At 54.5% G+C, this 19536-nt stretch overlaps 1 protein-coding gene across 1 annotated transcript in view; it reads right to left on the reverse strand.

Moving 5' to 3' along the window:
* Nucleotides 1–5713, reverse strand: part of STK32C (serine/threonine kinase 32C) — a 68533-nt gene extending 62820 nt beyond the window's left edge. The window contains exon 1 of the mRNA XM_030241373.2: nt 5597–5713. Within this exon, the coding sequence (XP_030097233.1) occupies nt 5597–5681 (85 nt within the window). The 5' untranslated portion in view covers nt 5682–5713. The remainder of the gene's footprint in view (nt 1–5596) is intronic.
* Nucleotides 5714–19536: the final 13823 nt, after the last annotated feature.

Here is a 19536-nt window from a genome sequence, read left to right on the forward strand (position 1 = left end):
GGGGAGGAATCCCAAGCTCAAAAACTGCTGCTGAGAGCCGTGGAGAGCGCCGGACACCTCACTGCCACGGGAGCAGGACAGGGGAGGCAAAGGCAGGAGCACAAACAGCTCGCCGACCTGCGAGGGCTGGAGCCCTGAGCGGATGCAGATGACAAGGACAGAGGGTCCGGGAGTGCCCGAGGCTGCCCCGGCCGGGCCCGGCTCCGAGGAGGCGGCTGCGGGTGCGGGGGCAGCCGGGGCCCGGCGGGCACCGCACAGGGCCCGCTCCCGGTGTGTGCCCCGGGAAATGGACCCTGCTTTCAGCAGCTCCCCAGGCTCTGCAGCTCCCAGCCCGTTTCCCCCGCGGATGGAGCGATGGGGGCGAGCAGCCCCCTTGTCCCGGCGCTGGGCCCTTCGGCAGGAGCACAGCCAGGGAGGCTCTCAGAGCCCCCCACGCAGGCAGGCACACCTCAGGGAGCGCAGCTGCCGCTCGGGAGCTCCGAGCCCGCTCGCCCAGCGGCTCTCGGGGCCCGCCCAGCCCCGCTTCCACCAACACGCGCGGCCGCAGGGCAGAGAGAGCGCCCCGCACAGCCGAGCAACCTGAGCACCCCGAGCACCCCGAGCACCCCGAGCACCCCGCATACCTGAGCACCTGAGCACCCTGAGCACCCCGCACAGCCAGCACTGCCACCTGAGCACCCCGCACAGCACCTGAGCACCCCCAGACCTGAGCACCCCGCAGCCGAGCACCCTGAGCACCCGGCACTGAGCACCCCGCATACCTGAGCACCTGAGCACCCTGAGCACCCCGCACAGCCGAGCAACCCGCACAGCCGAGCACCCCGAGCACCCGAGCACCTGAGCACCCCGAGCACCCTGAGCACCCGAGCACCCCGAGCACCCCGAGCACCTGAGCACTCCGCACACCTGAGCACCCTGAGCACCCGAGCACCCTGAGCACCCCGAGCACCTGAGCATCCCGCGCACCCGAGCACCCTGAGCACCCCGCACACCTAGCACCCCGCACATCCGAGCAACCCTGAGCACCCTGAGCACCCTGAGCACCCGCACACCTGAGCACCCCGCGCACCCGAGCACCCTGAGCACCCCGAGCACCTGAGCACCCCGCGGAACCCACACACCCCACGCACGCCGCACACTCCGAGCATCCCGCACACCTGAGCACCGCGCACCCGCTGCCGGCTCCTGCAGCTGCCTTCCGGCCCCAAACCCCAGGCTGTGCCTTTGCTATCTGAGCTCCCCGAGAGGGGACACAGCACACGACACCCACGGACACTTGACCTGACCCGGGCCAGCCCTGAGCACACACTTCCCACAGTCAGGCTGCTCGACTGGGAGAGCTCCAGCCATGAGCTATAGAGCTGGAAACGCGTTAAAAGTTGATTTTGATGCAAGTAGGATAAACACAGGCGCCTGCACCTGACCCCCTTACAAAACACCATCTGCATTCTGCCAGAGTCAAACAAGGAATGGGAGGAAAAGTGATTGAAACAAAATACTAATCATGATGAAAGTCACTGGGCTGCACCATTAAAACCTTGTGCATCAGCAGAAAAAACTAATTCAGCATCAGGACAGACAGGAGCCCTGGACCACTCGCCTCGAGTCAGCGAGGGGAGGCACAGCACAAAGCAGCAGATGGCTTCACAGATTCTCATGTATATTTACACACAGTTTTTTTAGTAAACCACTTTGATTCAGGAGAAACCACATCCAAAATGCATTCTTGAAATTCCTCTTCAGACACAATTGCATAGAGAGATAAATCTTGCTGTGGTTTCCCCCCTCTCTCATGTAACACAACTGTGGGCAATGCTAATAGCACTAAATGTGCCCTGTATTTCCTCCTGCTCAGCCCTGGTGCCCGAGTAAACAACTCTGATAAGCATTTTCCAGATATCTGGGTTGAAACATTCCCATTGGCTTCACAATTACAGGTTTTCCTCACCTGGCATAAAAAACAAATTTAAAAGAAAAATAGTGGTTTTTTTCTTCTAAAAAGGAGGGAGATGTCAAAAAAACCTGCTTGGCTGTTTCCCAGAACAACAGCATAATTCCTGCCCAAATGACAAACAAGCCTCATGACTTTTGTGCCTCCTCTCGCTCTCCAGCTCCTGCCAGGAGGGGACAGCCAGGGTCAGGTTCTGCTCCCAGGATACAGGAGGAGAGGGAACGCCCTCAGGCTGGGCCAGGGCAGGCTCAGGGTGGGCACAGCAGGAATTTCCCCATGGAAAGGGGGCTCAGGCACTGGCACTGCCCAGGGAGGGCTGGAGACCCCATCCCTGGAGGTGTCCCCTGGAGGTGGCACTCAGAGCTCTGGGCTGGGGACAAGATGGGGATCCCTTGGTGGGCACAGCTGAGACTCAATGATCCTGGAGGCTTTTCCCAACCCAAATGATTCTGTGATTCTGTGAGATCCCAGTGCCCCGTGCCCTGCACACAGAGACGTGTCTCAGCCAGCTGACAGGCAGTGCCCACCCTTCCCTTGGGCTGGAGAGCAGTCGCACTCCTTGAGTGAGGAGTTTTTAAAAAATCCTTACAGGTATGAATAATAAACCCTGAAAAGTCCCTGCAGACAAGGGTGTGTTTTGCCTGATGGAAAACAGCCCACGGTGGTAATGCAGAACCCACAAGCCCACCACGATTCACTCCAGCACACCACAACTCTGAGTGCTCCACCCTGCAGCCCTTCTGTCCTTTTGCCTTGTTTTCTTCTTCCCATACTTTTCTCCTTGCTTTGTTTTGCCTCCTTCCCCTCCACTCATGAACTTGCTCTGTTCACGAACAGGGTACAATGCACCTTGCCAGCACTGAGCTCCCACAAAGGCATCCCTGGGCAGCATCTCCAGCTGGACAGGCTGCAGCTCCCTCCCAGCTGATGGACGTGCAGCTTGCCAGATTTTCTGTGGGACTGGAACCAGCTGGGGCAGTGGCTCCCAGAGCCAGAGAAACCCATTTCCCCCAGGCCAGGGGAAGCACACACAAACACACAGGCACTGTCCTCTCACAGCTTTCCTGTTAGCTGAACCCCAATCATGAAACGCCCAGAAATCTCTGGCAGGCTGTGTGCAAGCAAGGAGAGCATGGTGGGCACGCTGCAGCAGGCAGGGGTTGGGCAGGTGGGCTGTGCCCAGCACACAGCACCAGGCACACCTGGCCTCACCTGGCACCACAGCCACAGGAAAGCTCCTCAGCGGGGGGATGGGGACAGCACAGCAGCCGGGAAGGGAAGCAGGGAGGGAGCAGCACAGCTGTCCCTTGGGCACAGCCCCAGAGCCCAGCTCGGCACCGCCCTGGCCCTGGGTGGACCAGGGGCCAGCCCCACACAGAGGCTGAACCAGCACCAGCTTCCACCTCTGCCAAAGAACAAGCCCCCAAAAAAGCTGAAAAAGTGGGGAGGGTTAAGAGAAGGTCCTTAGGACACACTCTGGAATACCAAGTTTACCCTTGGAGTCAGACTTGGAGAGCTCAACCCACACACCCCGCCAAGGACAGCAGCAGCTGTGGCCTCGCAGAGAGAGGGGTGTGACACACGAGCTCCTGCACTGCTCCAGAGGAGATCCAACAGCAGCTGGGGCTGCACAGGGGCAGGCTGAGGAGAAATGGCCATTCTTAACAGAGGGAAACAGCGGAGAACCCTCTGGGGGCAGGTGTGTCACACCAGAGAGAGCAAACACTTCACTGCTCACCGCCAGGACATCCCCCACGTGCTGCCCCAGCCACAGCGCTGGGACAGGAACCAGCGACTCAGGGAAGTCCCAAAACCTGTCCCCAGGGAGTCAGGGACAAAGACTGTAAGGTCTGCAACGATTTGGAGTGTGATCTTAGTTATGTTACTAGTGAGTACAATAAACGTTAACCTTCTAGTTACACCCTGATAAAATTAACAGGGATTATCTGCTGGATTTCAGCAGTCAGGCTCATCCTTGTGCAGAGATCCATCACAAGGAACCACGTATAGGCAGAATTTGACATACCAAATGGTCTTTTCCTTTTATATTTTTAATTGATTTCTCATTATATTGTTGTCACTAGTAACTCTTCCACATTATGTCACACACAAACCCAAGTATCAACTGGCTTCTTTATCTAAGGAAGTTATTGGGATGTCTTAGGAGATCACCATAGCAACCGTGCCATGACAGTAAATATGAGTTCACTGGAACAGCACTGTAATTGCTCTGAGCACACTCTAACAAGGAATTATGGAAAAGCAGGAGACATCAAGGAAGCGTTGTGCCAATAATTGGGACAGAGCGAAAGCACTGATTGAGAGTACCTGGAGAGGTGTTCCCAGGCTCCTGCCAGCAGCCATTCAGCTGCAGAGCTCACTCACCCTGCTTGGCTGCACACAGGCTCAGGGCAGAATTAAAAGCCTCTCAGAAAGAAATTTTGTTTTCAGAATGTTATTGCAGCGGAGCCTCTGATTTAAGTGTCTTTACTCGGCTTGCTCAGTGTGAATTGCTAATAAAAACGTGTTGGAGAAATCAACCAGCTCTTGTGCCAGGAAAAGTTTGCCTGATTCAACCCGTCAGCTGCCAGAGCAGCACAGACAGGTGTGGTCCCCTCACTGAGCGAATCCCAGCAGACCCCGACCCTCACATCACTGCAGTCAGACCCAGACTAACACATCGATCTCCAGGTTTATCCAGTGCACAATTCCAGCATCCCCCCCACACAGGGATTTCTCTGTGTGCTCGGTTGGTGCCACAGGGCCAAGGCAGCATTCAGGAGTGCTCCGGCCACCCGGCACCTGGCTCATGGCTCATGGCTCTTCTGACTCTTCCCCCACCCACAGTCAAAGTTTCCTTCCTTTGCTCCTCTGAAATTTCACCCTGCACCCGAGATTTCTAATGCAACCGTGGTGTTCCATGGCATTTCCTAACCCCCCCACTTTCTCCCCAGCTTGTATTTTGGGGAAAGCCCCAGAGCAGCTGTCTGCACTGGCAGCAGGGCTCGGTGCTGATACCGGCGGCACTTGGCCCTCCCTCGGTCCAAGTGGGGCTATCCGTGCACAGACCGAAACTTCGCTGCGCTGTCCCCTCGCCGCCCCCTCCCCAGACCCCGTTTTAACGGCGGCCGCCCCGTGGCCGCGGGGTGTCCGTGGGCAGAGTCCCCGCGTCCTGCGGGGAGGCACCGCCCGGCCGGACCCCGGCACCCGGACACGGCCTCCGCTGCCCGCTCCGCCGGGGGCACCGCTGGGGGACCCCAGGGCCGGGCGGGGCAGCTCGGCATCCCGGGACAGGGCACCCCGGGACAGGGCACCCCGGGACAGGGCACCGCGGGACGGGAACCGGGACACCGCGGCAACGGCGCCGCCGGGGCTGGGCAGGACACACTGCCCCGGAGCTGGACATCCCGGGCTGGGCAGGACACACTGCCCCGGAGCTGGACATCCCGGGCTGGGCAGGACACACTGCCCCGGAGCTGGACATCCCGGGCTGGGCAGGACACACTGCCCCGGAGCTGGACATCCCGGGCTGGGCAGGACACACTGCCCCGGAGCTGGACATCCCGGGCAGGGCAGGACACACTGCCCCGAAGCTGGACATCCCGGGCAGGGCGGGCACCCCGGAGTATCTCGGTCCGCACTCACCGTCCTCTCGCTCGTCGAAGACGGGTCTCTTGGAGGAGGAGGCGCTCGCTCCCATCCTCTTCTTCCACTTGCTCCAGTGAAACATCGGGGCAGGCGGCTGGCATGCCCTGCGGCCTCTCTCCGCCGGCCCGGCGGCTCCCGCGGCCGGCCCCGCCGCCGCCCTCAGCCGCCCCGCGCCCCGGCGCCGCCCGCCCGCATGGCAGCGCCCGGCGCCGCCGCCTCCCGCCCGCTGCCCGCGGCGGCCACAGCGCGGCGGGGCGGGGACAGAGCGGCGGGGAGCGGAGCGGGGCCGGGGGAGGCGGCGGGGCGGGGTGAGCGGGGCCGGGAGCCGGGGGCGGGCCGGGGGATGTGGGCAGGGGGGTGGAGCGGGACCGGGACCGGGAGCAAGGGGCCAGGGGCCGGTGGGATGCGGGCAGGGAGGTGGAGCGGGACCGGGAGCCAGGGGCTGGCCGGTGGGATGCGGGCGGGCCGGTGTGAGCGGAGCGGGGCCGGGCAGAGCGGGCCGGGGGATGCGGGCAGTGGGGTGGAGCAGAGCGGGGCCGGGGGCGGGCCGGGCGGAGCGGGACCGGGGGCGGGACCGGGGCGGGCCGGGATGCTCCTCCCGGCCCCGCCCGCATCCCCGGGCGCGGGGCCGCGGCTGTGGCTGTGCCGAGGGCGGCGCTCCGGGCCGGGGGCGCGGTGCCGGCCCCGCGGCTCCCCGCGCTGAGCCCCGCCCGGCCCGGTGTCCCCGGCCCGGTGTCCCCGGCCCCGCTATGTGAGTCTCCCAGCACGGACCGCGCCGCCAGGAGCGGCCCCGCGCTGCGGTGCTGCCCAGCCTTTCCTCGGCGCTCGGCGCTGTCTGTGCCAGCGCACTCCGCTCATCCTGCGTCGGTCCCTGGGGCTCACTACCGACACCGGAACCCACTAGAAGCCATGCCCCCTTGTCCTGGCACTCGTAACCAGTCTCTCTCTCCATCCTTTTTGTAGGCCCCCTCCAGGCACTGGAGCGCTGCGATTAGGTCGCCACAAAGCTTTTTATTTTCCATGCTGGCCAATCCCAGCTCTCTCAGCCCTTCCCCATGGGACAGGTGCACCGTCCCTCAAACCATCTCCATGGCCTCCTGTGGACTTGCTCCAAAAAGCCGATGTGCCGGCCTCCCCAGGCTGGAGGCAGCTCTGCAGGTGCGGTCTCACCTGAGCGGGGCAGAATCCCCCCCTGCCCTGCTGCCCTCGCTGGGGGATCAACCCAGCACAGGTTCTGGCTCCTGAGCTGGGGCATGGCCAGCTCTCACCCACCAGCACCCCAGCTCCTTCTCCCAGGGCACCCCCAGCCTGCACGGAGACCAGGGGTTGCCCCCCTCCAGGTGTAGCACCGCACTTGGTCTTGCAGAAGCTCATGAGATTGTTGAGCTGGAACATGCCCGTGACTTGAGCTTCCGTGGCTTGCTGAACTGGAATGTCTCGTGGAATGGCTAATGAAAAGCATCTCAGAAATAACTCTCAGTGCCAGCAGACCGAGTCAGGCAAGGGACAGCCCTGGAGACAGCAGACCACAGCTGTAACACCAGCAGTACTTTTGTGATTCCTGAGATGCTGTTTCCCAAGTTTTCATTTAAAATTGATGCTGTTTTCTTTCCCAGCATGTTTTGAAATGGATACGTCAGTTATTGTGCTCCTCACAGAATGTGTGCGAGGAGGCAATCATTATTTCAAAGAGCCTGGAAGTTGAAAAAGGATTACAATGGAAAGGTATCATTTAAGAACAGTTTTCCAAAGGCAAAGAATAGTTCTCAAAGAGTATTTCTTTGAAAAATCAGAAAGAATTTTCTCTCAAATAAAAAGATAGAACACTTTTATACAAGGCAGTAATTTTAGCTTTGTTTAGGTACAGGTTTGTGTTTAAATACACTGTGAATCTCTGAGCTATCAGCTTTCCTCCTTCCTTTCTCCTGCTTTACATTCTATGGGAAAGGTATGAAGGATGCCATCTAACAGCTCCAGTCAGTTGTCATTTCTTTCTCATTCTCCACTAATATTTGGGGAGAATGAGAGCACAGAGTCTTTTCCCAATGAATTTTCAAGATAGGACTGGGACAAGAGGAAGTGCTTGTCCTCATGCCAGAGGGGGGTTTCATTCCACTCCATCTCCTAATTCCTTTCCCTGTGCAGAGGCAGGCAGTGTAATACAGGGTTTGTTCAATTTGTTCTTCATTCAGCAGCTTAGTGAGTAGTTTTACCTTCCTAAACAGGAGTCAGAGATGAATAAAAGATCTTGTACGTTTTTGTTGCGTTTTTTTTTAAAGTGCTTCATTATTATAGCAGAAATATATTCATTTCAATTGTATTAATTTTCTACTTCAAGAACTCAAAGAGTGGCTCCCTTTCTGTTCCTTGGGCACTCGTGTCTGACAGCAATTTTAACCCAGGGAGGGACGTGCAGTGAAAGATGTTGGTCCCCTCAGCAGCACCTGCATGCCAGGAGTCTCAGCACGGGTCACCCACCTCAGTGACACAACTCCAGTCACCTGAGGAAAATGACCAGTCACAATGGATGCCAGTCCTGCAGGAGGAGAAAAGGAAAATCCAAAACCTGCTCTACAGTGGTCCAGTGTAGGAAAAGGAAATAGAGAGAAAATTCTGCCTTCTTACATATCCCGGTCTCCAGGGAAACAGAGAACCACTTTGTGTTTGAAATGAGGGAGTTTAAATAAAAGCTGACTTTCACAGTAATTTATTCCTCAAACATCTTTGGCTGTAGCTGTGACTGCACCTCTAAGGGGCAAATGTGCAATTTGGGTGGCCAAAGGGTCACTGGGAACAGGCTGTCCTTGAAAACACTTGGAGCTCGTTACTCCTTTTTTCAGTTTTTCTTCTTTTTTTCCAGTCTTGTTTAGTGGTTTACATTTTCTGAAGCGACAATCAGGCATTTTCCCCGTGGAAGTCCTGGGGATACTCTGTGCGTGCCTGGCAGTCCTGGCAGCTGGGAGCACTCAGCAGATCGGGTGGTTTGCTGAGATCACAACAGGCAAATAGCTGCGAGAAGGTTCTGTTCCTCCTCAGGAAAGCAGGAGGGAACCTCACAGAGAGCAGAGCGGCAGTGGTGGGCAGTGCCCAGCCCTGCCTGAGGGCACTGCCGTGTGCCAGGTGTGCAGGGAGGAGCCCCGCAGGGGCTCCGTGCCGGGGGCTCCGGGCGCTCCGAGGCTCCCTCCGGTGCTGGACCAGCGCTGGCCAGCAGAGCGTGGGTCAGAGCCCAGCCCTGGGTGGGTCAGAGCAGCCCTGGGTGGGTCAGAGCAGCCCTGAGTGGATCACAGCAGCCCTGGGTGGGTCAGAGCAGCCCTGAGTGGGTCAGAGCAGCCCTGGGTGGGTCAGAGCAGCCCTGAGTGGGTCAGTGCAGCCCTGGGTGGGTCAGTGCAGCCCTGAGTGGGTCAGAGCAGCCCTGGGTGGGTCAGTGCAGCCCTGGGTGGGTCACAGCAGCCCTGGGTCAGAGCAGCCCTGGGTGGGTCAGAGCAGCCCTGAGTCAGTGCAGCCCTGGGTCAGTCAGCCCTGAGTGGGTCAGTCAGCCCTGGGTCAGAGCAGCCCTGGGTCAGTCAGCCCTGGGTGGGTCAGTCAGCCCTGGGTCAGAGCAGCCCTGGGTCAGTCAGCCCTGAGTGGGTCAGTGCAGCCCTGGGTCAGTGCAGCCCTGGGTCAGAGCCCAGCACTGGGTGGGTCAGAGCAGCCCTGGGTCAGTCAGCCCTGGGTGGGTCAGTCAGCCCTGGGTCAGAGCAGCCCTGGGTCAGTCAGCCCTGAGCGGGTCAGTGCAGCCCTGGGTCAGTCAGCCCTGAGTGGGTCAGTCAGCCCTGGGTGGGTCAGTCAGCCCTGGGTCAGTGCAGCCCTGGGTGGGTCAGTGCAGCCCTGGGCAGGGGAGCTGTCACCCCAGGGCTCCACCTGGCTGAGAGCAGAGCCTGCCAGAGGGCACAGCCACCACTCGCACCTTTGGGAGAGTTTGTCTTCTCCCATCCACCTTTACTTTTGTGTATTCCCCCTTTTCCCACATATTCAGAGAGATAAGAGTTTTCTTTCACTTCACCAGCCATGAAATCACCTCCAGCCCTACAGAATTGCAGATGCTGAGCCAAATTCACTCTCTGTCCAGGCAGAACCATCATCAAAATCCCCTGACATTCAATGGGTGAAGTCAATGGGCATCCATTTAACTGGGAGACGCAATAAAGCCCAATAAATTCTTTACTAAATTCCTGGATTATTATTTTATCTCAGTATTTGTATCAGTTATTATTTCATCCCACTTTTCTCAAATGCCTCATTTCTGCAAATGAATGAGTCTTCTTTGAGGAATGACTGATTGTTCTCATTCCCAAGCATCGTGAGCTGAGTATTTCACATCGTGTCAAAATTAGTACGAGGGAAACTGCAGATAATATTTAAACTTCCACTGTTAATCTCACATTTCCATTAAGCAGCACGGATCCTGGAGTTTTCCTTGTTATGCTGTGCCCTACTGGGAGCTATTACAGTTCCCATTCTGTCATGTTTCTGGTGGCACAAAATGATTACAATTTTCTCCTTTCATTGCTGTAAGTCAGGATCGGGTTCCCTGGTATCAGTGAAGTTATCCTGAATAAAACCAGTGTAAATAGAAACAGAACTGCCTGAAGCAGCGTTATGTTCTTCATGGTTATCTGGTCTCAGGGAGCTGATGAAGCAGTTTCTAAACAAAAACACCACCAATTATCACAAAACTGCAAAGGAGGCCAACACTGTGAGAAACTCCTGATTTGGGCAGAGAAACAGGGGGGCAAGAGACCATGATATTAAACTCCTTTAAAAGCCCTATCCTGGATATAATGGCTGTAATTGCAACATGTTTAAGATGATGAAAGGAATATTACTGTGATTCCCAAAATTCACATGCCTTCTTCATCGAGAAGAGAGCCTACAGAGAAAAGCCTATGTTTATTTTTAAAAGTCCCTCTAACAGAACACATAATTCTTTCAATAAACATTACATAAGAGGGAAATTTCACATATTTTCCTATCATTAGTGTTTCTGTAAATACTGCCAATTCTATTTTTAAAGATGCTAATAGTAATGACTCGGAGCCAGCTGTTCAAAGTATTTTAACACCACCACAGTTAAGCAATAAATTGTGTTAGAAGAAGGGATTTGATGGATGGAGTGCTCAGTGGATGTGGAATTGGCTGGATGGTCACTCACCAAGGTGTGATCAAGGCCCCTGTGTCCCAGTGGCACCCTCAGGGGCTGGGATGGGCACAGTTCAATGTCCCAGAGATGGGGACAGTGGCACTGACGGTGGCCCTGGGCTGGCTGTGGAGGGAAGGGATGGGGCAAGCAGAGGGCCCCGGGCAGGCTGCAGAGCTGGGGCTCTGGGCACCTCCTGCAGCCCAACAAGGCCAAGCACAAAGCCTGCACCTGGCCAGGGCAGTCCCCAGCCCAAATCAGCACGGGCTGATGGTGAGCAGCCCTGGAAGGAGGATCTGGGGGTGCTGGGCACGGCCCCGACACGGCCCTGGCATCCCAGAGCTCCCCCAGTGCTGGGCTGGACCCCAGGGTGGGGTGGGGGATTCTGCCCCTCTGCCCCCTCAGGTGAGAGCCCACCTGCAGAGCTGCCCCAGCCCTGGGGACAAAGCACAGGGAGAGATCCAGAGGGGGCCCCGGAGCTGCTGCAGGGCTGGAGCCCCTCTGGAGCCAGGCTGGGAGAGCTGGGAATGTTCCTCTGGAGAAGGGAAGGCTCCAGGGAGAGCTCAGAGCCCCTGCCAGGGCCTGAAGGGGCTCCAAGAGAGCTGGAGAGGGACTGGGGACAAGGATGGAGGGACAGGAGCCAGGGAATGGCTCCCAGTGCCAGAGGGCAGGGATGGATGGGATCTTGGGAACTGGGAATTGTTCCCTGGCAGGGTGGGCAGGCCTGGCATAGGGTGCCCAGAGCAGCTGGGGCTGCCCCTGGATCCCTGGCAGTGCCCAAGGCCAGGCTGGACACTGGGGCTGGGAGCACCTGGGACAGGGGAAGGTGTCCCTGCCATGGCTGGGTGGCACTGGGGGGGATTTGGGATCTCTCCCAGCCCATCCCGTGGTTCTGTGCTGCCCTGCAGTGCCACGGGAGCAGGAGCAGAGCCCTGCAGCCCTGGAGCAGCCCTGGAGCCGAGCTCTGAGCTCTGTGGCAGGGCAGGCTGGCACCCCAGCAGCCCTGCAGGTGCCAGAGCAGCTCGGGGCACTCGGGGCCCTTCCCTCGGACCGGGTGTGATCCCAGCCCTGCCTCCCCTGCCAGCTCCTGCCTCCCACGCTGCTGAGGTAAGTGCAGCTCCTGCAGTTGCTTGTTTGGGTTTAGCCTTTTGCAGTATCAAATCTGGATCCTGCTTAATTTTCTCTGTGCTGTGATGCTCGCTTAATCGTGTGAAAGAGCCATTTTATTTCTGGCACTACTTGAGCAATTCAGCCCTTTAATTTTTTGGTGACTTCTGCCTCCTTTAAGTTGTTGTTGTTTTTCTTTCTATTTACACGTCTGTTTGCTTTTCTCCCTGTGCCATTCATTTATTTAGATTAACCAAATGTTTTACTAAGAAATTAAGGACATATGCTGCTACAGTTTAATAAGATACATTCTGAGAATTCAGTCTTTTAGTTCTGGCTGCTGCTTTGGGACTGGAGCTCGTGACTCTGGCTTGCTGAAAGTCAAATGAAGCTATGGAGGGACGTATTTATTGACTTTTGCTCTTCTATTTCTTTCTGCCTCATTAGGAGAAAATCTCCTTAGACAGTGCCATGTTAAAGCAGTGGTATTGTGTTACTGTGCTGGTGCTGCAGAGAACTCAGGCTTCAGTGAGGAGCTTGAAGTGGACAACCAGATTTGAAAAAGGAACACAGAACGTCCTGCTTTAAGATGATTTACTTCAGTTATGGATCTTTCCCTGTCCACTTTCTCTCCCTGAAATGTCAGTGAACTTGTTTCACCATTACTCTTGTGCTACAAAATTCTAAACACAATGCTGAGATCAAAACTAGCTGAAATAATCCCTGCTTTAATTAATGGAATGATGTCATTGCTTTCAATCCTAATGTATTTTCTCATGCAACCTTAAATAAAATTACACTCAAATATGTTTTGTTTTGGGTAAACAAATACAAAGCAATAGTTCTTCCAGCACTTCCTTGCCATCGATCCATTTGTATTCATCATGAATATTGCCCTCTGGTTTACAAACACTGCTTGGAATTAGGATTTAATGACCCAAGTAGCCTCAAAGAAAATCTATTCCAGGAAAAGCATGATGTAAGGACTAGTCACACCTGCTTTTTCTCAAAGCCAGGCAGTAGCCCATTTAGTAGCACCTGTCTGTTCAAGGCAGACTGCATCCATGCTGGGGAACAGGTTCCTTGCCTCATTCCGTCCCAGTAAGGGGTTTTTTTAAGAACTTGTGCCCAAAACAAAACAAACTAACCAACCAACCAAACAAACAAAAACCCATATAAAAAACCCACAGAGATTTAGGCCAGCTTAGTTGTGGGTTGAAGGCAGCTGCTCCTGAGGAACAGCAGCAGGATTTGGCACTGCAGGACAGCACGGGGCTTTGGGAATTCTGGGCTTTCTGGGGAAATGGAACCTTCCAAGCTCCCAGGTGCTGCCACCCACAGCAGGCTCCTGTCTGGGCAGCCCCTGCAGGCCAGGAGTTCCCAATCCAGGGGCTGCCCCAGTGAGCCCAGGTGGGAGCAGCGGGGGCAGCACCCCCAGCTGTGGGAGGTGTTCAGTTTCCATGCTTGGGATCCAACCAGATGTTTCCTGTTTGCCCAAAAGTGGATTGCCAGGCTGTCTCTTTTGCCATGGCACGGTTCTCACTCCTCCAGGTGTGCCCCATGTGAGGCTGCTCTCAGGGACAGACCTCAGGACAGGCAGGTGTGGCCCTGCTTTACAGTGCCAGTCTGACCTCCACCCTCATATTCAGTGTTTCATGGAGTCACAGGATGGGTTGGGTGGACATCAAAGCTCATCCCATCCCACCCCCTGCCCTAGGCAGGGCTCCCTTCCACTGTCCCAGGTTGCTCCAAGCCCCTGTCCTTGGACACTTCCAGGGATGGGGCAGCCACAGCTTCTCTGGGCAACTTGCACATTCTCAACTATGGTCTTTAATTCCTGGATTTTATTTTTTTTAAGAAAAAATCCTAGACTAAATCACTTCCATGTGCAGTGGGTGTAGCTGTGCATTCTCTGATGCCCTTCAGTTGTTGTTCCACAGAAACGTGGAGCCCCTGGCAGTGCTCACGTGTGACATTCTGTGTACCAAGGAACAGCAGCCCCTCTTTCTGGGTTTAAAACATGTTTGTGTTTTTCTCTCTCAGAACTGGCATCCAGAAGAAAATGTCCTGTCAACAATTCCTGACAAATTGTTTCAGAAGCTGCCAGATCTGCTTTGGCTGGCTCTCCAGCCTGGAAGGATTAAAGCTCCCCCGTGCAGTTGGTTACAAGTAAGATCACTGCTCGTGGAGGCAATCTGATCACAATTGTATTTGCATTGTATTTGCCTTCCACTTGCCTGACTGTAACTTCATTGCAACAGCCAGACCTTGAGATGCTGTTTCTTGTACTGACTTTGTGCAGGGGAATGTTGTTTGCTGAAGCTCAGATGAACTGAAAGGTCCAGCTGATATCACAGGGTGAATCTCTGAACTCCTTTAACTTCAGCAATGTAAGAGTTGTTCCTTTTTGACGTGGGATTTGTACCATTTTCCTTAGGTGGCTCTTTTGGTGGGGTTGTAGGGGGAGTGGAAATGCAGACCCACAGTCACAAACACCAGTCTCTCCTGGTGGCAGTGAAGGACAGCTCTGCCAGAGAGAGCTCCCCATCCATCTGCTGTTGGTGGTTGTCTGACAAGGCTTTTATCACCTTTGGGAGGGTTGACTGTCTGTCCCTGGTCAGATGAGGTGTGCAGGGAGGAAGGGTCACCACAGTGAGCCCACTCTGAGAAGTGACACTTGTTCTCACCTTGCCATGACCACCACACTAACTTCTCACCACTTTGTGGATGTCCTTGGACAGCTTCTCACCCCAGCAGTGGAAGACAAGAAGTCCCAATATGGGGTAATTAACTGGAACAAAGACTTTTTTTTTTTCTGGAAGGAAAGAAAAGACCAGCCCAGACCAGCTTGTTTGCAGTAGTGGTACTAAAATAAACATTTCTGTGAGAATGCTGAGGAGGAAAAGGAGGCAGAAAAAACCCAAACCACCAAACACAATATGATGGTGCCTCTGGGGAAATTCTCCATAGGCATTCCTGCCTGGCAGGGTGGGCAGGCCCTGGCACAGGGTGCCCAGAGCAGCTGGGGCTGCCCCTGGATCCCTGGCAGTGCCCAAGGCCAGGCTGGACACTGGGAGCACCTGGGACAGGGGAAGGTGTCCCTGCCATGGCAGGGGTGGCACTGGGGGGATTTGGGGTCCCTGCCAACCCAAACCTTTCTATTCTATCTTGTGACTGAAACAAGGTGCTTAAAGGTATTTTCAGATCTGTTTGTGAATCATTACCTACTCTACTCATGATTAGACAAATGCAGCAAATGAAGGTTATATCTCCAAAAATAGCTGGAAAATACAAAGGTTTTGAAATGCAGCTCTCATGTCCCATTTTTAAATTGGACAGGTCTGAGAGTATTCTGATTTGGTTTTAAGTTGTGTATTCCTCATTGTACGAGGGGTTTCTCAAATCTAATGGCAGTTATTTGTCCCTTCCTGTGCTGGGCTTTATCTTGTTTGTGTTTTCCCACTGACTCCAACCAGCAGCTCAGCTTTTAGGAAATGCCCCTCAGAAATATCCACTGAATATTCCTTAGTTGCATTTTGTCCTTATTACATGCTGGTCCCCAAGCTGTATTCTAAGCTATTTGGAAATTCTGTGGGTATCCTTTCCCTCCTTTTTCTGCTTTAAAGCCATTGAATTCCCCACTTCAAAATGTGAATGTGAACACAGTGCTTTCAGGCTTTGAGTGAATTGAAATGTCTTAAAATATTGCCACAAATGTTAATGTGGTGTTGAACAGCTGCCAAAATGTTTGTTTCTCCTTCCTAGAGGTAATGAAATATTATGACTGAAACTACCAAGCTTCCTTAGTGTTTGCTTTGTTGAGTTTTAACAGTAAACAAGTCAATTTGCGATGCTGGGAAATAAACCCAGCCCTTTGTCTGCAGAGTTTCATTGGAGCTGATCTGCTGCTGGAGGTAAAAGCTGCTTAAAGGAATGTTATTGAAACGGGGAAAGGGAAGCAGAGAAAAACCAGGAGTAGCTGAGGCTGGTTTGTGTAGAGGCTCTGTTGGGTGGCTGTGGGGCCATCACCCTGGCTGTGCTGGCTCAGGTGTGCTGTGCTCAGAGCACACACAGCAGCCCTGAGCCTTTACAGCTCAGCAAAGCCTGAGCCTAGACCTGCTGGCATGTTCAGGAGCTCAGGGCTTGACTAAATGCTATCAGGTTTTCAGATAGATCAAAAACTATTCTTATATGTGACAGGAATCTCTTCTGTGCCCAATGCAAAGCTGCTGCCCAGAACAGGAGCACCAGAGCTTTCAAAAAAGGAAGTTGATGAAATTAAATAAAAACAGGGCATATTTCTTTCTAATCTTATTATCAAAAATGGCTGAGTAGCTTTAGCTCAGATTTAGCCAGAGGAAGGCACTCAGCAACCCAAAGACTAAAGCTCAGCAAAATGATAAACAACAGCAAATGATGTGTTCATAACGGGGACAGTCAGTGTCAGACTTTAAAGTGATAAGCAGGATTTGCAAAGATCAAATACTAAATATTTGGAGCAGTGTATAATGAATGGGCAGAAATGCAAACTTCAGATTGTCATGCTGGAAAGCTTTGGGCTGTGTTGTTTTCCAGCATTGATGTTCATGCTGGACAAATCTGGATTTGTCTTGTGTGCCTTTCCTACTCCTTTCTGCTGAAGGAAACAAAGACAGGAAAAAAAATTAAAGAGGAAAAATATTCTTGTGTTTCCATTTAATTCAGTGAAAATTGCTTTTGCAGTTGCTGCTCTTTTCTGTTTTATTGATAAGGCAATTGAAAACTCTGCTTTTGGAAAGGAATCCTATAAACGAGCTCCCACAGAGCTTGGTGAGGGCTCACTTCTGGTTTGAAGATGTCAAAGATTCTTTTGGCTCTCAGTGTTGAATTCTGTCATTAGACCTTAAAATACTTTGATATTTATGTAAAGAATGGGATTCATTTATTGCAAACGTGTGTTATGAGAGAGGGGGGAAATTATTTATGTTATTTATAATGACAGATTCCCAGCCTGGTTTGGGTTGGCAGGGACCCCAAATCCCACCCAGTGCCACCCCTGCCATGGCAGGGACACCTTCCCCTGTCCCAGGTGCTCCCAGCCCCAGTGTCCAGCCTGGCCTTGGGCACTGCCAGGGATCCAGGGGCAGCCCCAGCTGCTCTGGGCCCCCTGAGCCAGGGCCTGCCCACCCTGCCAGGGAACAATTCCCAATTCCCAATATCCCATCCATCCCTGCCCCCTGGCACTGGGAGCCATTCCTGTTCTGGTGCCCCAGGCTGTGTGCAGAGGGTGCAGAGAGCTGGGAGGTGACCTGGGGTGTGTGGCACCTGTGGGACACTATGGCACCTGTGGGACACTGTGGCACCTGTGGGACACTGTGTGGCACCTGTGGTCAGTGCCCTCTCAGACGCAGCTCCCACGTTCCAGCCCCCTGTGCCAGCTGCTCCTGCAGCATCCTGGAGCAGGGCTCTGTGTCCCAGCAGCATCCTTTGCAGCAGAGCTTTGAACAGGGAATCAAAGCACGTCAGGGAGCAGGGGGGTGGCCTGGGCTGGAGCTGGGCTGGTGGCCCCCCAGCCCCTGCTGCCCCTCTGGCTGCCCAGGGCAGTGACCAGCAGACACTCCATCCCTGCTCACACGAGCAGCCTGTTTCTGGAATAACTCTGCCCTGTTTTTCCCAAGCTGAGCAGTGACAAATCCAAGAGGTTTTATTTGACTATGGAAGTGTCTCTGTATCCCCCAGCACAGACTGAGCTGCAGCCTGCAGCCTGCTGCATGGATCTGCTGTCATGCAGTGCCTGTTCTGGCCAGGCCCTCGAGCTGGGCTCCTGCCCTGCCACCTTTGATGATTGCAGGTTTCCCAGGCTGCTCCTCAGCTCAGGGGTTTCCTGCCATATGTGGCATTTGTTGTGGCCCTGCAGGAGGCTGCTGGTGCTCCTGCAGTGCTGCAGGCTTTGTTCAGCAGGGCAGTGCTCAGGAGCCCTGCAGGGACCCGGGCCGGTTTTGGGAGCAGCACGGTGACAGATGGCTGAGGCACCGAGGCTCCCGAGCTGCGCTGGCTCCGGGCACAGCAGCGGTGCCATCCCAGCCAGCACTGCCAGCAGGGTGTGCCTCCGTCCCTCCCTCACACCCTCCTGGCATGGCCAGCACTGCCAGGGACTGGGTAAGGCTGGCAGGACTGGGCCAGGCTGCTGCTGTCCCACCAGAAGCCCAGCTTTGGCTGCCCTGCTGCCTTGGCAGAGCCCAGGGTGGGTGGCACCGTGGGACAGTGGCACAGCACACAGCACGGGCTGTGTGCACAGAGCCCTGTCCCCCTGCCCCGGGGCTGCTGCAGGCTCTGCTCCTGCCACGGGTGAGCCCCGGGCCAGCTCAGGTCTCACTTGGCTGCAGGCACAGTGCAAGGACTTGCCCCAGTGCACATCACTAAAGGCACTTCCCTGTGCCTGCCAGGCTCCTAGGGCAGCCCACATCACATTCTGCAGTCACAGTGACCTGGACACTGCCAGGCAGTCCACCTGTGACCTGGGAGAGCACCTGGAATTGTGCCTGGGACACAGGGAGCTGTTGGCAAATCCCAGTGTATTTTTACAAAACACGTGTTTTCACAAGATGGTTTTTTCTGAAAAAGATGTTTTGTGAGCTGATTTCCAGCCCACTCCTCCTCCTCTGTTCCTCTCTGTCCCCAGGCTGCACACCTGCCATCAGAAGCACCTGGATCAGGGACAGAACAGGAGATGGAGGTGCAGTGGCAGCACTGACTGGGAGGAATTGCCCTGCACTGCTGTCTTCTCTTCCAGTGAGTAGAACACCAGTCTCATGGCACTGGTACCAATCACAATATATCCATATACCAATCAATGCCAATCAAAAATCTGCAAGGTCCCCTGAGGTCAGTTTGGAGGCTGATCCATGATAATTCTGCCTCAGCTGTTAGACTTGGGCATGTTTTCCTGTAGACCTGGAATGGATTCTCAGTGTTCATCTTTGTAGACTGAACTTTCTGTGGCTGTCAAAAGTCACCTGCTCAGTGAATGTGACACCTTTGGAAGGGGGGCAGAAGGCTGAAAAGTGACAAATCCCTTTTGTTATTTTCCTGTGGCTGTTCCTAAATCTGGTTCACCTGATTCATGTAGAACTGCCATTAAATAGCAAAGATTAAAAGTTCACTGCCCAGGCCTCAGCCTCCTCTGCTGTAAAAGGAGCTGAGAGCACAGTTCTCACTCTTCAGCCACCAAGGAAAGCCCAGGCACTGGAGAATTGTGTGGCTGCCTCTGCCCAAGAGCTCCTCGGCACTGTCAGTGATTTAGGAGCAGTTCCAGAGTGAAGCTGCTCAGGAGGGCTGTGGTTTGAAACTGAAGTGCCTGACTTTGTAAGGGATGCTGAGAGGTGCAGTGCCAGTTTGCCCCCAGGTGTGCCAGTGGCCTGGGCAACTTCCCCTGCACTCAGAGCAGAGTGTTCAAACCTCAGTGGCCTCCAAGATAAAAAGAGATTGCATTTTTCCAATAGTGAAGTCATCTGTGACTCATTTTGATAATTTCTGTTTAAAAATAGATTCGGTTTCTTCGTAATAAACTATTTTAAATCTGATTGTATTCCCAAATAGTCCTTTACAAGTTGCATTTTCAAAGCCATTTCTGCTTGTTAATAGCACAACTCTTCCATTTCTGCGTTTGTAATTT

This window comes from Serinus canaria, chromosome 6, assembly GCF_022539315.1.
Source record: "Serinus canaria isolate serCan28SL12 chromosome 6, serCan2020, whole genome shotgun sequence".
NCBI classification, from domain to species: Eukaryota; Metazoa; Chordata; class Aves; order Passeriformes; family Fringillidae; genus Serinus; species Serinus canaria.